This window comes from Ursus americanus, chromosome 34 (assembly GCF_024610735.1).
Source record: "Ursus americanus isolate L20-20 chromosome 34, mUrsAme1.1.p, whole genome shotgun sequence".
NCBI lineage: Eukaryota > Metazoa > Chordata > Mammalia > Carnivora > Ursidae > Ursus > Ursus americanus.
The window spans coordinates 14345016-14363295 of NC_142160.1; the positions used below are offsets into that span (position 1 = coordinate 14345016).

General features: G+C 36.9%; 1 protein-coding gene across 1 annotated transcript; it reads left to right on the forward strand.

The window, feature by feature from the left end:
- The first annotated feature begins 360 nt into the window (after nt 1–360).
- On the forward strand, nt 361–16971 carry ANXA1 (annexin A1). Its single transcript, XM_045781023.2, has 13 exons — nt 361–524; nt 7127–7206; nt 7301–7409; nt 7934–8028; nt 8841–8954; nt 9374–9464; nt 9703–9782; nt 9973–10029; nt 11898–11991; nt 12854–12949; nt 14257–14315; nt 15741–15863; nt 16773–16971. The coding sequence occupies exons 2-13, from the start codon at nt 7141–7143 to the stop codon at nt 16824–16826; spliced, it is 1038 nt and encodes a 345-aa protein (XP_045636979.1). The 5' UTR covers nt 361–524; nt 7127–7140; the 3' UTR covers nt 16827–16971.
- Nucleotides 16972–18280: the final 1309 nt, after the last annotated feature.

Consider the following 18280-nt stretch of genomic DNA (forward strand, 5'->3'; position numbering starts at 1 on the left):
TAGAAACAGGTTCAGGGAAATTAAATATGTCCCCAAGGTCACATAGTAATAAGTGATGGAGCTGGGATTCAAACTGAAAGGGTTTTCTTGGGTTTATTTTGAAGTTTATACATTTTTCATTTCACAATCTGTGTAACTAAAGAACGGTGCCAATCATCGGTAGCAGGATTGGGGTAGACAGTACTGCATACTTGAAAACCTTGCACTCTACTTTTTCTGGAAAAAGCAGTGCAAACTTAAGAGGAAAAAGAAAAAAAAGTCTGTCCTTCCGGGTTTTTTCTCCCCCTTTCTGCTGTCAGCTGGGAGTTGGTTTAGTGAACAGTGTTGCAAGACTTGTTTCACTTTGTTTCGGACAAGGCTGAGCCACGTATTTCAAACAAAGGGCAACCAATTACTAACTTCTGGTTGCTAGGTGGGGCCCCCTTTCAAACTCTATAAAATCAGAAGCACAAGGCTTCATTTCTAGTGGAAAACGATCAGAGGAGAATCTCTCTTTAGTGCTTTGGAAGAAGGTGGGAAAAAGGGTAAGTCTTAGTTTTCTTTTTAGTTAGTTTTGATTGTTTGGAAAAGTTTACCCATCCTGATGTTACATGTTACCGTTTCTCCAGAGTTTGTGGCTGGCTGCATGTTTTGATAAATCTTTCTGTAAAATCACATTGGGTATTTATATTTTGGAAACCACAAAATAGTAATGTTTTGTTTTACTCAGTTAAGAAATGGAGTTTCACAGATATGGACAGTTTGCTTAATACTGGCTTATTGTACTGTTGGTGAGTTACCATGGAAAAAAAAAAGCAAAGAATGTGTTTTCCTCCTACGAGTTATACATTTCCAAGAGCTGTGTGTATCTTAAATGGAAATCATGGTGGAGGGTGGGTACATGTGGGCAGCCAGCACAGAAGAACAGAAGTGCCAGAGGTGGGTTTTAGGAAACTGTTTCAAAATAGCAGGACTATTTTCTTTTCTTTTTTGTTAAGAATCAAATAGATTCAGACCTCATAGTGATAATCATGCCCTTTGTAATTAACATTTGAAATTACGTTATGTTTATTCATGCAGCATAAATAAATGAGAGGATCCGCTTATTAACCATTTCATTTAAAGAGGGTGTGGCCACAATCTTATTCCTGTAGGCTGTGTCATAGACAGGCTTTTCCAGTGCTGCTTTGAAAACTTAAGGGGAAGGGAAATATTTTCTGGGTGGTGTCAGATAAGTTCTTCCTGTGAATGCCAACTGGGTCCTCCAAAAATTATTCTACTTAGTAGCATCTAGATTGTGAATGAGAACTAATGGCCATAAAACTCCTTAGAAAAGCACAAAGCAAATCTAAAGCAGAGTTTTTACTGGTGTTGGATATATTTGCAAAAGTGAGAGAATTTGAATCATAATATATCCGGCTATTATCCATTACAAGCATTCCTCCGAGAATTTTTTTCAGCCCATTTTGAATGTTAAATTAAATGTCCTGATGTCTCACTTTTAATGCTAGCTTAAGAAAGGTGTGCTTTCTGTTGCCCTGTTTATGTCTAAAATTATATGTGGACTTTGAAAAAGTAACATTCCCCTCTGCACCTGGGAATGTATTTTGGTAGCTGGAAGAGAAGGCACATTGTAAAATGATTCAAATGTGGTCAAGTGCTGGTTTCATAATTCTGAAATGGCCTCCTCTCCAAAAGTTACGTTACCACCCTGGCCCCAGGCTCAACCACATGAGGCAGAAAGCCAACGTCAGACTGATGTGGACAAAACAGTTCATAATAACATTATTCAGAGTTTCATGCTTCATAAGTGCTTTCTCGATCAAAAGATCTACAAAGGTTAATTTCTATGTATGATGTTAGTTTGCTGAGTTGGTTGTTCTTAATCTTCTCTAGACCCTAGAATTGTATTTAAAATCAGAGCTAAACAACCAAACCAACGGAACTATTATTTTTCAATGATAAACCCAAAGCAGTTTTTGGAGTAAATGAGTTCATTTTTCTTTAAAACAGGATAAAATTTTATCAGAAAGATCAGAACAGACACAATTTATATAATATCTTCCTTAATTACATGCTAATTTTCTCCACCTCCATCCACTTGAGGTGAAATTTAAGACAGGCACTTCAGAGCTCTCATGCATTTTAGATACTGTTCATTCCAACACGTTTATTTTTACAAATGAAGACCCCTGGAGAAGTTAAATGTTTTCTTGAGGCCATACAGTCAAAGAGAATCAAAATAGGGATCAGCACACCTCAATTCTTATTTTTATATCCTATAGTTGGGGAAAACATTTGTTAAATGTATAGATATATTTCCTAAGTAATTAGCACTGATACACTGTTTATTCATTAACACTTATTAACATAGTAAATACCAGGGATCGGAGGTACGTAATGAATAGTGGATTAGCACTGTTCTCATGGCGATGCTGCCAAGGGAATATAGATAGGTCAGTAGAAAGTGATAATCCAGAATGGAAGGGGCTAGTGTAGAGGCAAAGGAGGATGCCTTAGGAGAGCACACAAGGTCACCCAGCCGAGCGTGGAAGCAATGAAAGCTTTCTGGAAGATGTGAAGAGGTCTACGCTGAGTCCTTTTAGAAGCAACAGTTTGGCATAGGTGAGCAAATGTGAAGGAAGAAACGGCATTCCAGGCAGAGGAAACACCCTGTCCAAAGACCCAGAAGCAAAACATTCATGAGACTACCTTTCATAAAGTGGTTCTGCATAAGTCACACCATTGTACAGACTAATTGCCTTCTCTCACACGGGTAGGTGTGGGAAGGACTTGTGAAATACATATTCAAGGGGAAAATGGAGCACAAGCCAAATCATTGAAAAATAAACACCCGAGGGCTAGAGCAAACCTTGCCCCAGTCTCCATGGGTTCCCTGTTAATGAATTTGATTCTCAGTGTGAGCTATTAAAAACAACACTCGTGCCACTGTCTTTTGGTCATTAGTTTAAAATAATATGCAATCAGAAGGCATGGATTTATGTATGACTTGATGCTTGCCACTTCTGTCTAGAACATTGTTTTTCCCAGGTAGAAAATGGGAATAAAGGTGCTGTCCTACGCAAGGATTAATTGCTACTGGTATCACTGATCATTCTAGATCATTCTAGGAGGGCATCAGAGACCACAAAACTCAGCTTCTGTAACAGATCTTAGAAGTAGTCTTTCATGAGGCCAACAGAAATAGAAATTGTGACTAACAATAACAACAAAACAACCAACTTTTGTAATAATTTCAATCCTTCAGAAGAGTTGCAAGAATATTGCACAGAATTACCACATACTTTACCCCAATTGTTAATATGCCACATTTGTTTTATCCTCTCCCCCTTCTACCTTCTCACTATATTTATTCTGTAACATTTGAGAGAACACTACAGATATGATGTCCTTATGCCTCTAGCTTAATTCTGTCTCTATATATTAAAAAACAAGGACATAACAATAGTGCAGTTTTTGAAAAATCAGGAAAGTAACTTTGATACAAGCCTTAGTTTCTCAAATTTTGAGTTGGTGCAATTACTAATGTACCATTTCTGGAATACCTTTATCTTATAGCTTAGTAAGCATGGATCTCGCATTCTAACATCTGGGGCTTATTTTTTATGTGTATTTACCCTCCTTAATTCCTTGCTGAATGAGATGAAGAGAGCTCTCTTCTGAAACATAAATATACAAAAAAATACTCATCTCTAGAAAGTTACACATTTATGCACAGATAAATGAGCTTGGTCGGCAGTGCATGTTCACAAACATATCAGTTATTAGAAGAAATTCTGAAATATCGTTCATTTCCGTAAAGGTCAACCTATCTGTAAACGACCAATTTTATCTTCAAATTAGATGAATTTAGGAACTGAGATAAACTTGGTTTCAGAGCTCATTAGTAGTCAGATTAAATATATATTGAGCCAAGATATATTAATAAAATAAATTCCTAAGTACCTACTATAAATGTTACAATTAAAAAAAAAACCAGAAAAAAGAAAATCTTTTGTGAACTCATAGGGTTATCTAATTTACTCTTTTAACTGTACAGTTCTATTTTCTAGACCAAATTATTCTCTGATAGTTATAACAGTAATAATATCTGACATTTGTGTAACATGTAGCAGTCTATAAAATATCTTTGTGTGCATTATTTATCTATAGTTAAGCCAAGTGTTACCTTCCAATTATCGAATAGGTTTTATCAAGTACAAAATGCTGATTTTCATGCAATTACGTAATTATTGAAGAGACAGAATGGTTTAGCAATTCAATTTGGCCAAAAAAAAATTATTTATTTTTTAGAGAGAGAGAGAGTGTGCGCACTGGATGGGGGGAGGGGGGAGATAGAAGTGTATGGGAGAGGGACAGAAGGAGAGAGAGAGAGAATCTTAAGTAGGCTCCACACCCAATGTGGAGCCTGATGGGGGCTCGATCCGACACTGAGATGTCCACAGGAGTGGAAATCAAGAGTTGGGTGGCTCCACCAATTAAGCCACCCAGGCACCACACTCCCCACCCCCTGCCTTTTCGTTCTTTTTTTGGGGAGGGGGGGCAAAATATTTTTGCTGTGGTATTTGTAAGGTATGTTGCAACTGCAATTTTTCTACTAATATATGCAGTTGGCATTAAGCAATTAACTACTAGCATGTGATAAAATCTCTTTCCTTCAGGGCAACTTCTTATATCCTGCCACTAACCCTGTGTCTTTAAGCTAAGAGCTAGTAGATATTATTTGGCTGGATTGAGATTCTATTTTCCTCTCATTGCTTTTCTGAGACAATCTATTCAGACTACTTTTCTTTTCCAGACCACACTTTTAGAACATCCAAATTATTTCAGACTATAAGATCTAGGAACTCAGAAGATATGTTACAAAACTGTCTCCTCTATAGACTCTGTTGCATCAAATTATTCAACCCCCTTATTTTTGTTGTTTTGTGTTATGCAAAAAAATTGATGTATTATGTGAGCATTTTTTAGAAGTGAAAAAATAAAGCACAGTAAAGTTTTCATAAAATTTATTCTGAAGTTGTGAGATTCATTTTTTAAATTATGTTTGACAACATCCTTAGTCTCTGGTCTCTTTTGAAGTTTTTTGTTTTGCTTTGTTTTGTTTTTCCAACTGGAAAGAGTGGAAATACTGGAATGCCTATTTCACTGATGGAAAAGTACTTTGCTAAGTGACCAATCACATCAGTCATTTTGAGTCTTCAGCTTTATGAAGGGCATAGATGAGATTATAAAAATTGAAATTTCAACTACCTGAAACCTTGCCAGAAATTGCTAGAAGTTCTGGATGTGCCAATTAAATAATTGGAAAATGAAACTCCACGTGCCAACAGCAATTGCACCAGATTACGACTGTAATGGGAACTAAAACCTCGTGCAAAATTGTACATCATGACTTTACCTCAGGAAATAACTTCAAATTTATCAGTTGCTGGGGGGTGGGGAAAGGATTACTTTAAATGAATGCACAATATATTGGTTCTTCTCACAGATGACAGAATAGTAATTTGAACAATCCCCATGATAATTAAGTGGAGATAGTTTCTGCTTTAGATATGATTTCCCTCACGTATTTAATCTCATTACTTGAAACTGAGGTTATTTTTCAGCAGGTGTGGCTGAAATACTTTGTCTGAACATGCTGTTCAGGAATCAGGTTATGGGTTTTACTCCTCATGATTCATTTAGCTTCATATCAAGAATTTAAAACTACTGAGATTACCCTTCCAACCTCTTTCAGATGTATTCACGGTCTTAGTCTCCAGAGGAATAAACAAAAGGGTATGGAGGGATATGCTGACCTTGAGCATGGACTCCTGAAAACTCATCCCCAGGATCGCTGATAGCTAACTGTTTTGTGGGTAAAACAGGGAACATGTTAGGTTTTAAATGTGCTTCAGGTCTTAAATATATACATGGTTGATTAAATAAAAATACTGCTGAACCGTGATAGCAATTCAAAAAATTTCAAGATAGAGTTTGCCAAAAGGGGGCATCCATGTTGCAATTTCACCCCGATGCTTCCTATTAGGACAAAGAACCTATTATAAAATCCGGGTTTTTTGTGTTGGGTGGAAAAACACGAAAGACTAGTATTTAGGACGGCTCACCTAGGAAGGAATGTAAGTATAGCAATTACTCTGAGTACTGAAATAATTTTATACCAAGGAATGGAAAAGGAAACTGAATTATTTGAGGAAGAAATACCATATTCAGATGGTATTTCTGAATCTTCATCAAACTTCTTTAGCGTTTTGAGTCAGAATCTGAATTTTGAGACAGACAGCAGACTGCCACAGATGGTTTTACCTTATAAATGTAAAACTTTATGCTCTTTCTCTAGCCATTACTTTTCTTTAAGCCCTCACCAATCCTACGCAGATTCTCTAAAGGCCTAGTAAGCAGTCTCCAATCTTTCATCTTGCCCATCTCTTAGCTATTCTCTATGATACAGGATGAGTGATCTTTCTGAAATATAAGAGGAATCATGCTGCTCTCTTCTTAGAAATCCATTCATGTTTTCCTAAAGCTTTGGAGATACATTTAGACTTCTTTGATTGGGCTTCTGTCAACATTTCTTGCTTTGGTAGACTTCTTTCCGTGTCCCAAATATGACAACCTTCTCTCTGTTTTGTTCTCTTTAACTCTTTTGTCAGGTTAATCTTGACTCATTTCAACAGAGGCTCAGATCAGCCAGCACGACCTCTTAGCTTTTGTCTTTTCCCACAGGAAGCACACACTAGCTGAGGCAAGGATGATGTTTCAATATTTTCTGGACCCTCACTGCTTGGCATAGGGTGGATGGTCTATGAATTCAGAGCAGTGAAATAAATCACCAACCCCTCTCTTCAGCCTATATGCTTACTTGTAGAATCATCTGACCCCTAAAGGTTAAGACTGAATATGCCAAAAAAGAGCCAAGTGTCTGAGTGGAAACTATAGGTTTCTGTTCAAGGGTAAGACTCTCCTTGGAAAAAGCTTACACTCAGCATTTTACTATGCTCCTAAAAGTAATCTGAAAGTAAGGTCAAGGCTACTCTATGTCTTGCGTATGTGAGAGAGTAGAGTGATACAGATGTGCGGTAGGTTTGTGTTTTGTAATAGCATCTATCTGTTTTCTTTCCAGATATTTCTTCAAAAATGGCAATGGTATCAGAATTCCTCAAACAGGCCTGGTTTATTGAAAATGAAGAGCAGGAATACATTGTAAGTCAAGGGACGATAAAATAACTTAGTTAAATATCAGAAAAGAAACTAATGAGAGTGAGTGGACATGACTCTATTTCTCTCTCATCCACAGAAAACTGTGAAAGGATCCAAAGGCGGTCCTGGGTCAGCCGTGAGCCCCTATCCTAGCTTCAATCCATCCTCGGATGTCACTGCCTTGCATAACGCGATAACAGTTAAAGGTAACGATGTCTTCCCAAAACACTCCCCTCCTGGACATTTCACAATGGCCATTTGAATGGCTATCAAAAAAAGGACATATGTGGTGGAAAAAGTCTGTTTCATTTTGAAGATAAAAAAGATTTCTTTGTCAAACAATGATATAGTTCCTTTCTCAGCACTTAGGAAATTTTGGTCAAATCAGTAGAATCTCTGTTGCGACGACTGATATTTTTACCAGCTCATTTCTAGCAGAAACTCAGGGCTGAAATCAACACCTCTGCTCACATTTAAGGTTTAAATCAGGATCAAACAGTGCAGCATGGAGGGCTGGGAACAATTTCCTCTTTCTTTCTCCGTCAGATGGATGGAGTGCCATCTGAAGTGATTCCCTTTAATGTCGCCTCCGTGTCCTAGGCTTCTGCCATTTCTGTATTTCTTAGTTTCCAAGAACTTCATTTGGACCATCTTGGTAATTAATTATTTTATGTCAGTTATGCATGATGAAGAAAATGGCTTTTAAAGCCTCATGGACTTTTATTTGCAGGTGTGGATGAAGCAACCATCATTGACATTCTAACTAAGAGGAACAATGCACAGCGTCAGCAGATCAAAGCGGCATATCTCCAGGAAAAAGGAAAGGTAGGTTGGAGTGGGAAACTTACATATTCAATTTCAGCTACATTTATGTCTTAACACTGTGTTCCCTTCACAACGAAGACTAGGATTACAGTATTTATCCACTTGGTTGCAATGTAATCAATACTAGCAAAAATTTTTGGTTTCAGACATGAGCCGTCTTGGTTCTTTGTCGATGACTTCTCTAATGGAGACCAATCTTTCATTTGAATATAACGAATATCAAGAGTACTATTGGCAATAAAGAATATGTTCTGATTGACATGTGTCTTCTGCTGAAATTTAAACAGCAATTTCATGTCTAAATGTAAAGTTTATATATATAATTTTACTTTAAAAAGTAAGCTTTGTATTTTTTATATCAAAAATGGGTAATTTTTTTTAAGGAATGCAGTTAGAAAATGATCTAATGCCAATGTCTGATTATGGTGCTTATTGGAACAGTGCAAACTCCAAAGGCTGGAAAACTATTAATGCATTATTTTTAAAGCATTCTTCTGTTTCTATCCATATACAAACCACTATGTTTTGAACTTTGTGATTTCCTCCCCCTGCAAAAGATCAAGGGAACCCTTAAAGGAATCCTTTCAGAAGTTATCAATGAACGCAGCACATTTCATTGTGATCACTCTGTATCTAAAAATTAAAAGTAACATTCTCAATACCATATTTTGTATCTGAATGAAAGGGACTCTAAAAGACGGCTGGATTTAGAAATCAGTAGTAAGATTACCTAAAGGTTAGGGAGCCCCACACTGCTGTATTGCCCAGCATGTTACTTATTAGAAGCCCTGGCTCTGATCTCTTCGTTACAGCCCCTGGATGAGGCTCTGAAGAAGGCCCTTTCCGGTCACCTTGAAGAAGTTGTTCTGGCCCTCTTAAAAACTCCAGCCCAGTTTGACGCTGAGGAACTTCGTGCAGCCATGAAGGTAAATAACCTGATTTAAGCAAAATTCCTTTCCTCAACAAGACTGTATAGGTCAAGTCTACTTATACGTCTTGTTATAACCTCATGCCTAGCACAGGGCATGCCAATCAGTGGGAGTAAAATAAGTGAATGAATGAACTAAATGTTGATGTTAGCAGCTGTATTATTTTCATTCACATGTTGTCTCTCATGGCACGGATCCTATACCTCACTTTTTATGTCTTTGTGCAAAATAATCGCTTTAAACCCATTTTGTTTTTAGAGCAATATAATAGCGTTTATTGTAATTATTAAATATTGTGGATATTTACTAAATACTGTGGGAAATTTACTAAATGCTAGAGTCAAATGAATTTTGGGACCCAAAAACTAGCAAATGCTCTTGAACAAAGTGTTTCCTACATTTCTTTTTAAATTCAGGGCCTTGGAACTGATGAAGACACTCTGGATGAAATTTTGGTATCGAGAACTAACAAAGAAATCAGAGAAATTAACAGAGTCTACAGAGAAGGTACATTTTAATGCCCAACAGTCCAAGTTACCTTAGTCAGAAACGAAATCTGATACACCTTTCTTAAAATTGAACGTGGATGTTAACGATGGGGCTTTGGAAATTCTGCAGAGCAGAATATTTCCTCATTGTTTGGCACGGGTCTGGCACATGCATGCTGCTACTGGACAGCACTCCAGGAGCTAGGGTGCCAATTTGTCACCAGTGTACTGCAATATATGCTTGTCTCACTTCTCAGAACTGAAGAGAGATCTGGCTAAGGATATCACCTCAGACACATCTGGAGATTATCGGAATGCTCTGCTTTCTCTGGCAAAGGTACACCCCATCTAGTGCAGGACATACCTCTTCCTTCATGAAGAGTAAAATGAGATTTCCTCTCTCTCAAAATAAGCACTTGATTCTCTTTTTCTCAAAAATTATTATTTATCTGATTTTAAGGGAATTAAGCAAATCATGGGATTCCATGCTACAAAACAACTTACCAGAGAATGGGACTTTTTTTCAGGGTGACCGATCTGAGGATTTTGGCTTGAATGATGACTTGGCTGATTCGGACGCCAGGGTAAGCAAGGGCTTACAAGCACTCCTGGAGTTGACCTTCCTAGTGGGATAGGTCCTGTGCTGGGTGGGGTTACCACTTGATGCCTCCATGTGAAAGCAAATCTAAGATCCTCTGAGAGACCAATGGCCATTCCCTGAACGATGTTTACCCATCCTGTACTTGAATAGCTCAAGAGAGAAAAATGTGGTCTTCATGTTTTTTAAAAGATTCCATTATTCACAAAGTGGGCACGGATAGAAAGAAAAGAATGAGAATTTGATTTGTCATTCTTAAGAATTGTCCCATTGAGAAAACTCTGAATTTTTATCTTACCATGTATAAGAAAGGGAAAAATAGTTTTTTAAGTTAAGTAGAAAGAGTAAGCACATTGAACATTCTTTTAACAGTGAACAATGGCGTGCTTTATAGATGTAAGTTTATATTGTAAAGACATTGTAGTAATGATATTATAATTATAAAAAATTATAATAATAATAAATAATAATAATAAAATAATAATTATATACTTCAAAGTATATTGACACACACAGTTTCAGTGAGGTTGTTGGTTATTTATACACTAATCCATTGGCAACATTAGCAAAATTATGCCATTTTAGGGCCTGGAATTTCTGTTAAAAATTTTTTTTAAAAACAACTATTATTTGCATATGCTTTCCTCATGGGATGGTATTATGTCTACAAATTCATCACAGTGAGTTAGTAGGATAGAAACTTAATGCGTCCATACCCACTCCCTTCACAATGCCAGTACGTTATCTTTCACCTAAAATGCACTCATTAACTTTTTCTTGAATAAATGCATACACACCGGATGTTTGCTTGAAAAGTCCAAAAGAAACTTATGTCCATCAGAAGTTTGGCCATTTTAACAGAAATTGTGCAAGCATATTAAAAAACAAAAGTTAGTATTTGAATAATTGCCGATTATAAAAAAATGATTCTTAGTTGCTTGTGACATTTCTGAATTTGCTTTCCATTTTAAGACTCTCAGGGCTGTTAGATGTGTATTTATGGCACCTATATATGGATTAGTGGGGCCCAGGGGGATGATGGCAATTAACATTTCAAAGTTAACAGAGCATGCTTGCGGTAATAAGGCAAGGATTATCTTTTCCAGTTACAAAAGAGGAAAATCTGCAGTTTCGTAAGGTTAAATTATTTATCTAAGACTACAGAGCAACTAAGTTACAGAGTCAGAATGTGAATCCAGAAATTTTAATATCAAAGTTCAAGATCTAGGTTATGTTTTTATTATTGATGTATTAGTATCACTTGCTGCTAGTTACTTTAAACAATGAAGACCAAAAAAAATTTTTTTAGAGTCCCATGGAGTTGTTTTTATATAGAGCGTACTCTGAAAGCAATTTAATCCAGCAAATACTTATTCTGCAAAAATATAGTCAGTCTCTACTGTTTGCAAGGTGCCCTGAGACATACTGTGAAAGACAGCTGACAAACAGACTAAGGTCCCTATCTTTAAGGAACTTGCATTCTTCGCATTGCCTACTGTGATCGAATCCGACACAAAGCAGCTGCCTAGAAAATCTCTGAAGAGATCTAACATTCTTGTGCAGATATCAAGTCAGCAGATAGTCAAATGTTTACATTTCCTTTTTTAAAAGGTTTCATTTACTTATTTATTTGAAAGAGGGAGAAAGAGAGCACAAGAAGGGGAAGTGGGAGAGGGAGAGGGAGAAGCAGCCCATGAGCTGGGAGCCCTATGAGCAGGGGGCTCAATGAGCAGGGCGGAGGGGGGGGTGTCAATGAGGGGCTCCATCCCAGGACCCTGCATTCACGACCTGAGCCAGAGGCAGATGCTCAACTGACTGAGCCACCCAGGCGCCCCTGTTTGTGTTTCTTGATAGGCTTTATATGAAGCAGGAGAAAGAAGAAAAGGGACAGATGTGAATGTGTTCATTACCATCCTTACCACCAGAACCTATCCCCATCTTCGCCAAGGTAAGGAAAAAAAAAATTCCTGAAAACTGTTTATAGTAGATGTACTTTTTTTTTGAGGACAAATAAAAGAAAGGAAAGAGAGAAGCCTTAATCAGTGTCCCTCTCCTACCAAGTAGATGTAGTGCTCCTGATCCTTTCCTGCTATTTGTTCATTTGTCCAACTTTGTACAGCCACCACTTTATAGTATTTGAAACACGCTTTGTGACTTTGGCAGCCAGAACATGATTTAATTATCTTGACCATTTCTACTCCCCCACAATATCTGGAATAGGTGCGACAAAATCTACACATACAACAGAATGAAATTACAATGAAGAAAAACATTAAACTCGGGAGTAAGTGGGGAAAAAAAAGCCTAGAGATGCTCCCACACCAAAAAGCAACAAGAATTCTGTCCTTCGAGCACTAGATGGGCTCTGAACCTTTCGGAAGCCAAGGCAAAGGGGGGAGTCCTAGTGATTACTTGAAGTTCGTTATCTTATAACAGCACACTGATTTTTAAAGATAAAAATAAGAGACATTTAGTCCACAGATCTTTATATAAGGGAAGATCCATTCGGTATGGCATTTAGCTCTGATGTAGTAAGTGTCATGGCTGTCAATCACATGCCAGTTCTAATAAATGTCAACACTTGCGAAAACTTCCCCAAAATATACAGGAGCACCAAAATAGCCACAGGAGTTACATTCCCAGGAGAAGATGGAGCGTCCAAAATATGCCCAGTTGAGTAATTAGCTTTAAAACGTGTGTTCTGAAATTCAGTCATCCAAAGGAATGTTTTGCGTCAATTACTCTGATTTTGCTAGTTTGCTAAAGAACAGGATGCTTTGTACCTCTCTTAGCTTAAATTTAATATTCAGTGTTCCAGAAGTACAGCAAGTACAGTAAACACGACATGAACAAAGTTCTGGACCTGGAGATGAAAGGCGACATTGAGAAATGCCTCACAGCTATCGGTATGTAGTCACGGAGGGGGAAGGCTTTTCTGACTTGACACAATCAATGCTGTCCCACAATTAAAAACAACAACAACAACAACAGGGGTGCCTGGGTGGCTCAGCTGGTTAAGCTTCTGACTCTTATCTCACCTCAGGTCTTGGTCTCAGGGTTGTGAGTTCAAGCCCTAGGCTGGGTTCCATGCTGGGTGTGGAGCCTCCTTAAAAATAAATAAATAAATAAATAAATAAATAAATAAATAAATAAATAAAATAAAAAAAAAAATAAACCCAAAAAACTAAGATATAATAAACTTATGTTTTATATAGAGGCAACATGTAAGATAATGACTATGAATATTTAGCTAAAGGTATGTAATGGTGTTCTTAATAATTACATTAAAATATTATATTAAAATAGTATGTTTAATATAATATTTGAACATATAATATTTATAATATTATAATAAAATAGTAATTTTTCAAAAAGATGGACAGGTGGGAAATACTTTCTGAGCATTTACTTATGCCAAGTGATGCCTGGGCATGGCTCAGAGGAAAGTCAGAGTGGTCATTATGAGCATGGGGTTTGGAAATAAATAAATGCAGATTCAAATCCTGGTCTGTCACTTGCTGACTGAGTCATCTTAGACAAGGAGGTCTCCAGGGGCTTCTGGAAAGGTCTTCAGAAGAAAAGGGCTTTAAAGGTCTCCCATGCTATTCCGAAGACCTGGGAACCTATGTTCTAAAGCAGTGCTTCTCAAACAGGAATGTGTACACGAATCCCCTGGAAATCTTGTGAAAATGCAGATTCTGATTTAGCAAGTCTGTAGTGGGGCCTTCGGATTCTTCATTTTGAACAAGCTCCCAGTTTATGGCAATACGTTTGGGTCCACAGATCACACTCTGAGTAGCAAGGTAGAGAATATTACTAATGGCTGCATCTGTTAGTGTTTTATCTGGCCGTTGCCTTGTGTTAAAGGCAAGTCCTATTTCACTTGAAAAAAAAATTCTTATTATGACATGAAGAAAGTATTTACATGACCTTTAACACCTCCTGGTTTCCGCATTTCCAAGAAGAGGATACTCAGGATAGCAATGAACCAAAGTTGCTGTTGAGTGGATTTAAGAAGAGGAGATAGTGATGTTGTCAGGGAAAAGATTCCTTAAGACCACCATCGAGAGAAAGCTTTTCATAGGCCAAATATCCCCTAGTAAGTGGGGGATGAGGAACAGGAATGGAGAATGGAATCTTGCTGGTAAAACTTCCACACGCGTCTTTCGTCTTCTGTGGTAAATATGTCCACTAAAGTGTGCCTGTCTTGCAGTGAAGTGTGCCACAAGCAAACCCATGTTCTTCGCCGAGAAGCTTCATCAGGCCATGAAGGTAACATTCAATTTTTATGCTTTGCTTTATGCTTTGCTGAGGGGTAAAATTATTGTTTGTGGAGGAAAAAAAAAAACAGAAAACTTCGTATTGTTTGCAAACCACACTTATTTTCATATCTTCCCATTAAAAAGAATCATTGTTCCATGTAATGCAAGAGGCAATACACATACTAATTGGAATACAATTCTGCCAGATTTGTTTTTTTTGTTTGTTTGTTTGTTTTTACAGGTAAGATAGTCGGGTGAGCTTGTCGGTAGTTTGTGGTTTACTCGTTGTTTGCATAAAACCTGAGTCAGCAGAGAAAGGTTCTCTGTACGTTTTCTTTTAATGTGTGATTTTAGTAACCTGCTTCCGCTAAGGCTGTGGGTTTTATAATTTCCTCCTTTCTAAGCGTCACTTGCCTTTTTTATTATTCTGTCATCCATGGATTCATATTTCATTCTAAGATTTTAAAATGTCATCTTAATATGGAAGTGGAAGGTGTTACTCAGATAGATTTACAATCCCACTTCAGCCACTTCACTTGAATTTTATTCTCTAGCATGCTTCGGGATGCTGCCTGTATACAGGTATTGTGAAAAGTTATTCGGTTGTCTTTTTTTTTTTTCCTTTGCAACTCCAAAATTAGGAGGTCACAAGAGAAAAGGAGAGAGAGATATCTGACCATTCAATTAATAGGAAAGAGTCCTTCCGAAATGATAAAATGATACGCATTGTGCTACCTGTGGTAGGCAGTACAGCCCCAGACAGACTCATGCCTGCTGCTATGCGGGGGGTGGGGGGGGGGCGGCGGATTACCTAGGTGGGTGCGGATGAATACCTGGTATGAGAGAAGAGCAGGAAGAATCAATGTAGACTTGCCGTCTGCTAAACGGAGCCCTGCTTTTTAAACAGGAATTCACCAGATGAGAGCAGGGGTGGAAGAGATGGAGGGATAAAGTTGTTCCCGGGGAGGAGTTTGTGTGACTCTTTCAAGATAATAAATGTAATGAGAGGGACGGTGCAGAGTGGAAGAGGGTGTGGAATTAGGTAGGCACTGTACACCCAGATAAAATGATTCATTTTCATCCTAAAAGCCACCAAAGACCATGGAGGGTTTTAAATAGATGGATTCAATGATCAGATTTGCAATTTAGAAGGTTCACGTTCTTTGTAATCTTTGAATAGTTTAGGCCCAGGAAAGACTGGATGATGGAAGACCAATGAGGAGGGTAAAAGCTCTTACATACTGCTGAGGCAGCAGTCAGGTTGCTGTCATTTTATTTCCACCTGTGTCAAGTGCATGGGTGTGTGTGTATGTGTGTGTGTGTGTGTGTGTGTGTGTTTTAATGAATGAACAAAAGAGCTTCACATTCAAACCTATACCTGCTGTATTAAGAGTATGCTCTGACTATGACATTTGCCATCATTTGCTTTAAACAGGGTTCTGGAACTCGTCATAAGACATTGATCAGAATTATGGTTTCTCGTTCTGAAATTGACATGAATGATATCAAAGCATGCTACCAGAAGTTGTATGGTGTCTCTCTCTGTCAAGCCATCCTGGTATGTTGTGATTTTCATAATGCCACCTCCAGAAAAGGCAGTCCTTTTTGCAACTTCTTCAAAGAGAAAAACTGACTTACATATCTGTAGATTTAAATGTAAGATTAATTTGTTATATTAGGATATGTAATATATAAGTAAACTTAACTTTCACTGGACTAGTGAGCTCTCTACTGAAAAACTACACAAATTTTTCAGTAGCCATGAAAATATTTAGTTTTTCCATACATAAATATAGCAAGCAGAATATTTTAGTAGGGAGATAAAATGATATATTTTGCAATGAATATTGATCAGAGATTAGAAACTTAATTATTTTAAGTTTTCCTTAATTTTGTTATATGTAATATGTAAAAACATATGTAAAAACATGTAAAAAAAAGTTTAAATTTTCATTATAATGTTAAAAATAGAAAGACAAGTCAAGGGTTTTAAATTTATTGAAAGATTGAAAGACAGATGACTATTTCAAGTTAAGTTGTCACTTACACTGGGTAACTAAATCTACCAAGAAAAGGTGAGAAAATCACAGGCTTATCACTTTCTCCCTGGTGAATGAGTCAGATAGCCTTCACTATGATATGAAATTATACTGTGCTCACTCAATTCTGTGTGATATTTCATTCTTGGAAAATAATGGCTCCAGTGTAAAACATAATCAATATAATCTAAATCTTGAAAGCTATTAATTTTTATATAGTAATCGATTAACAAATATTAGTTATCTTCTATATTAACTGTATTATTTAAATAAATGATATTCTTATCAAAGACCCTAGAGTTTACATACTGTGATATATGTTCCACACCTGTTAATCTATAAATACATAATTCTTCTATAATTAAAAATACCTTATATTGATTATGGCTTCAGGTAGCATTAAGTATACTCTATTTCTTAATCAACAGGATGAAACCAAGGGAGATTATGAAAAAATCCTGGTGGCTCTCTGCGGAGACTAACCTTCTTTTGATGATTGCAAGCTTCTTGATCAGAAGACTTTTTAATCATATCTTTTCATTCCATATCATAGACTTAAATAGGAAAGTTTTCTCAGCAGGATTACAGTCTAGCTAAATGCTTTCTGAAAAATATACCCTAAATCATTTTTATATCACACTCCATATAATAGAAGTTTTTTTAAAAACTATATTTATCCCAAACTATAAAAACCTCATAAACAGGTTGTCCTAGTAACATTACCTAAGAAAGATGTTTGTGCAGAGAAAATAAAGTGATTTTGCAGGACAACTGTGTGTCATTGGTTCTTCTATTCTGATTGTGTGTGTGTGTGTGTGTGTGTGTGTGTAATGCAGTGGTTTAACTTTTATCAAGGGAAAGGAGCTTGAATCCTAAGTTATAATCATTTAATGAAAGAGATTTTGCATATTAAAATTATTAAAAAATTAAAATATATTCACAGAGAAATGGACTCCTTACATTTTATCATCTGGGTGCAGATAATTGAGAGCATATCTGTGTAATAATGTATTTATTGCATCAGCATTGTAATAATTGAACATTCTGCTGTTTCACAAACCAGTGTGAAGATGAAATGATAACGGCAATGAAAATCTCTTTTTTAAAAAACGGTAGTTCCATGTTGAGTTTTCAAAGAAACCGTCAAGCTATTTCCAGAGTAGCTATACCACTTCACTTTTCCATAATAAATGTATAAATGATCTAGTTTCTCCACAACCTTGCCAGTGTTTGATATTTTGTGTAAAGTGTGAAACTTAGGTCAAAGCTCTTTTTTTTCTTATGGATGTCCAATGGCTCCCACACCATTTCTTGGAAAAGGTATCTTTCCTCTAGTGAATCGTTCTTGCATTTTGTATAAGAAATTAGTTATTTTTCCCTGAGAGTATTCTTACCACATAGGCAGTAATTTAATTTAATTTAATTTAATTTAATTTAATTTAATTTAATTTAAATTTAGTTTAATTTATTCATCACCAAAAGAATCAAGTTGGGTATTTAGTTTCTGCCCATCCTAGCTGCATTCATCTGATAGTAGCTTTATTTGCCTTGATTCCTGCTCTTCGGTTTCTTCCACTTATACCTGGTCCCATGCATCCTATGGAACAATCATGATGACTTGGGCCATAATATATCAGCCAAACTGAAGCCGATAGATATACCGCTTACTATAGCCTCTGAGTTTTTTAGGTCTTTCGTTATTACATAAGATACCTCCTTTGTGTGCTTGTTTGGTTGGAGAAGTACCTGAGGGGGAAATCAGAGGGAACCTGGGGCTGGTACATTGAGGCAGGATGGACTTATCAAGGTATTTTTATCAGCACTATTATAACAAATAGGGTCAAGATGGTAGGAATATTTCTGCCAGTCAAGACTGCATCCACGCCTCTTCCACTTCTGAATCAATTTGAGAGAAACCTCCTCAGTGCGTTACTAT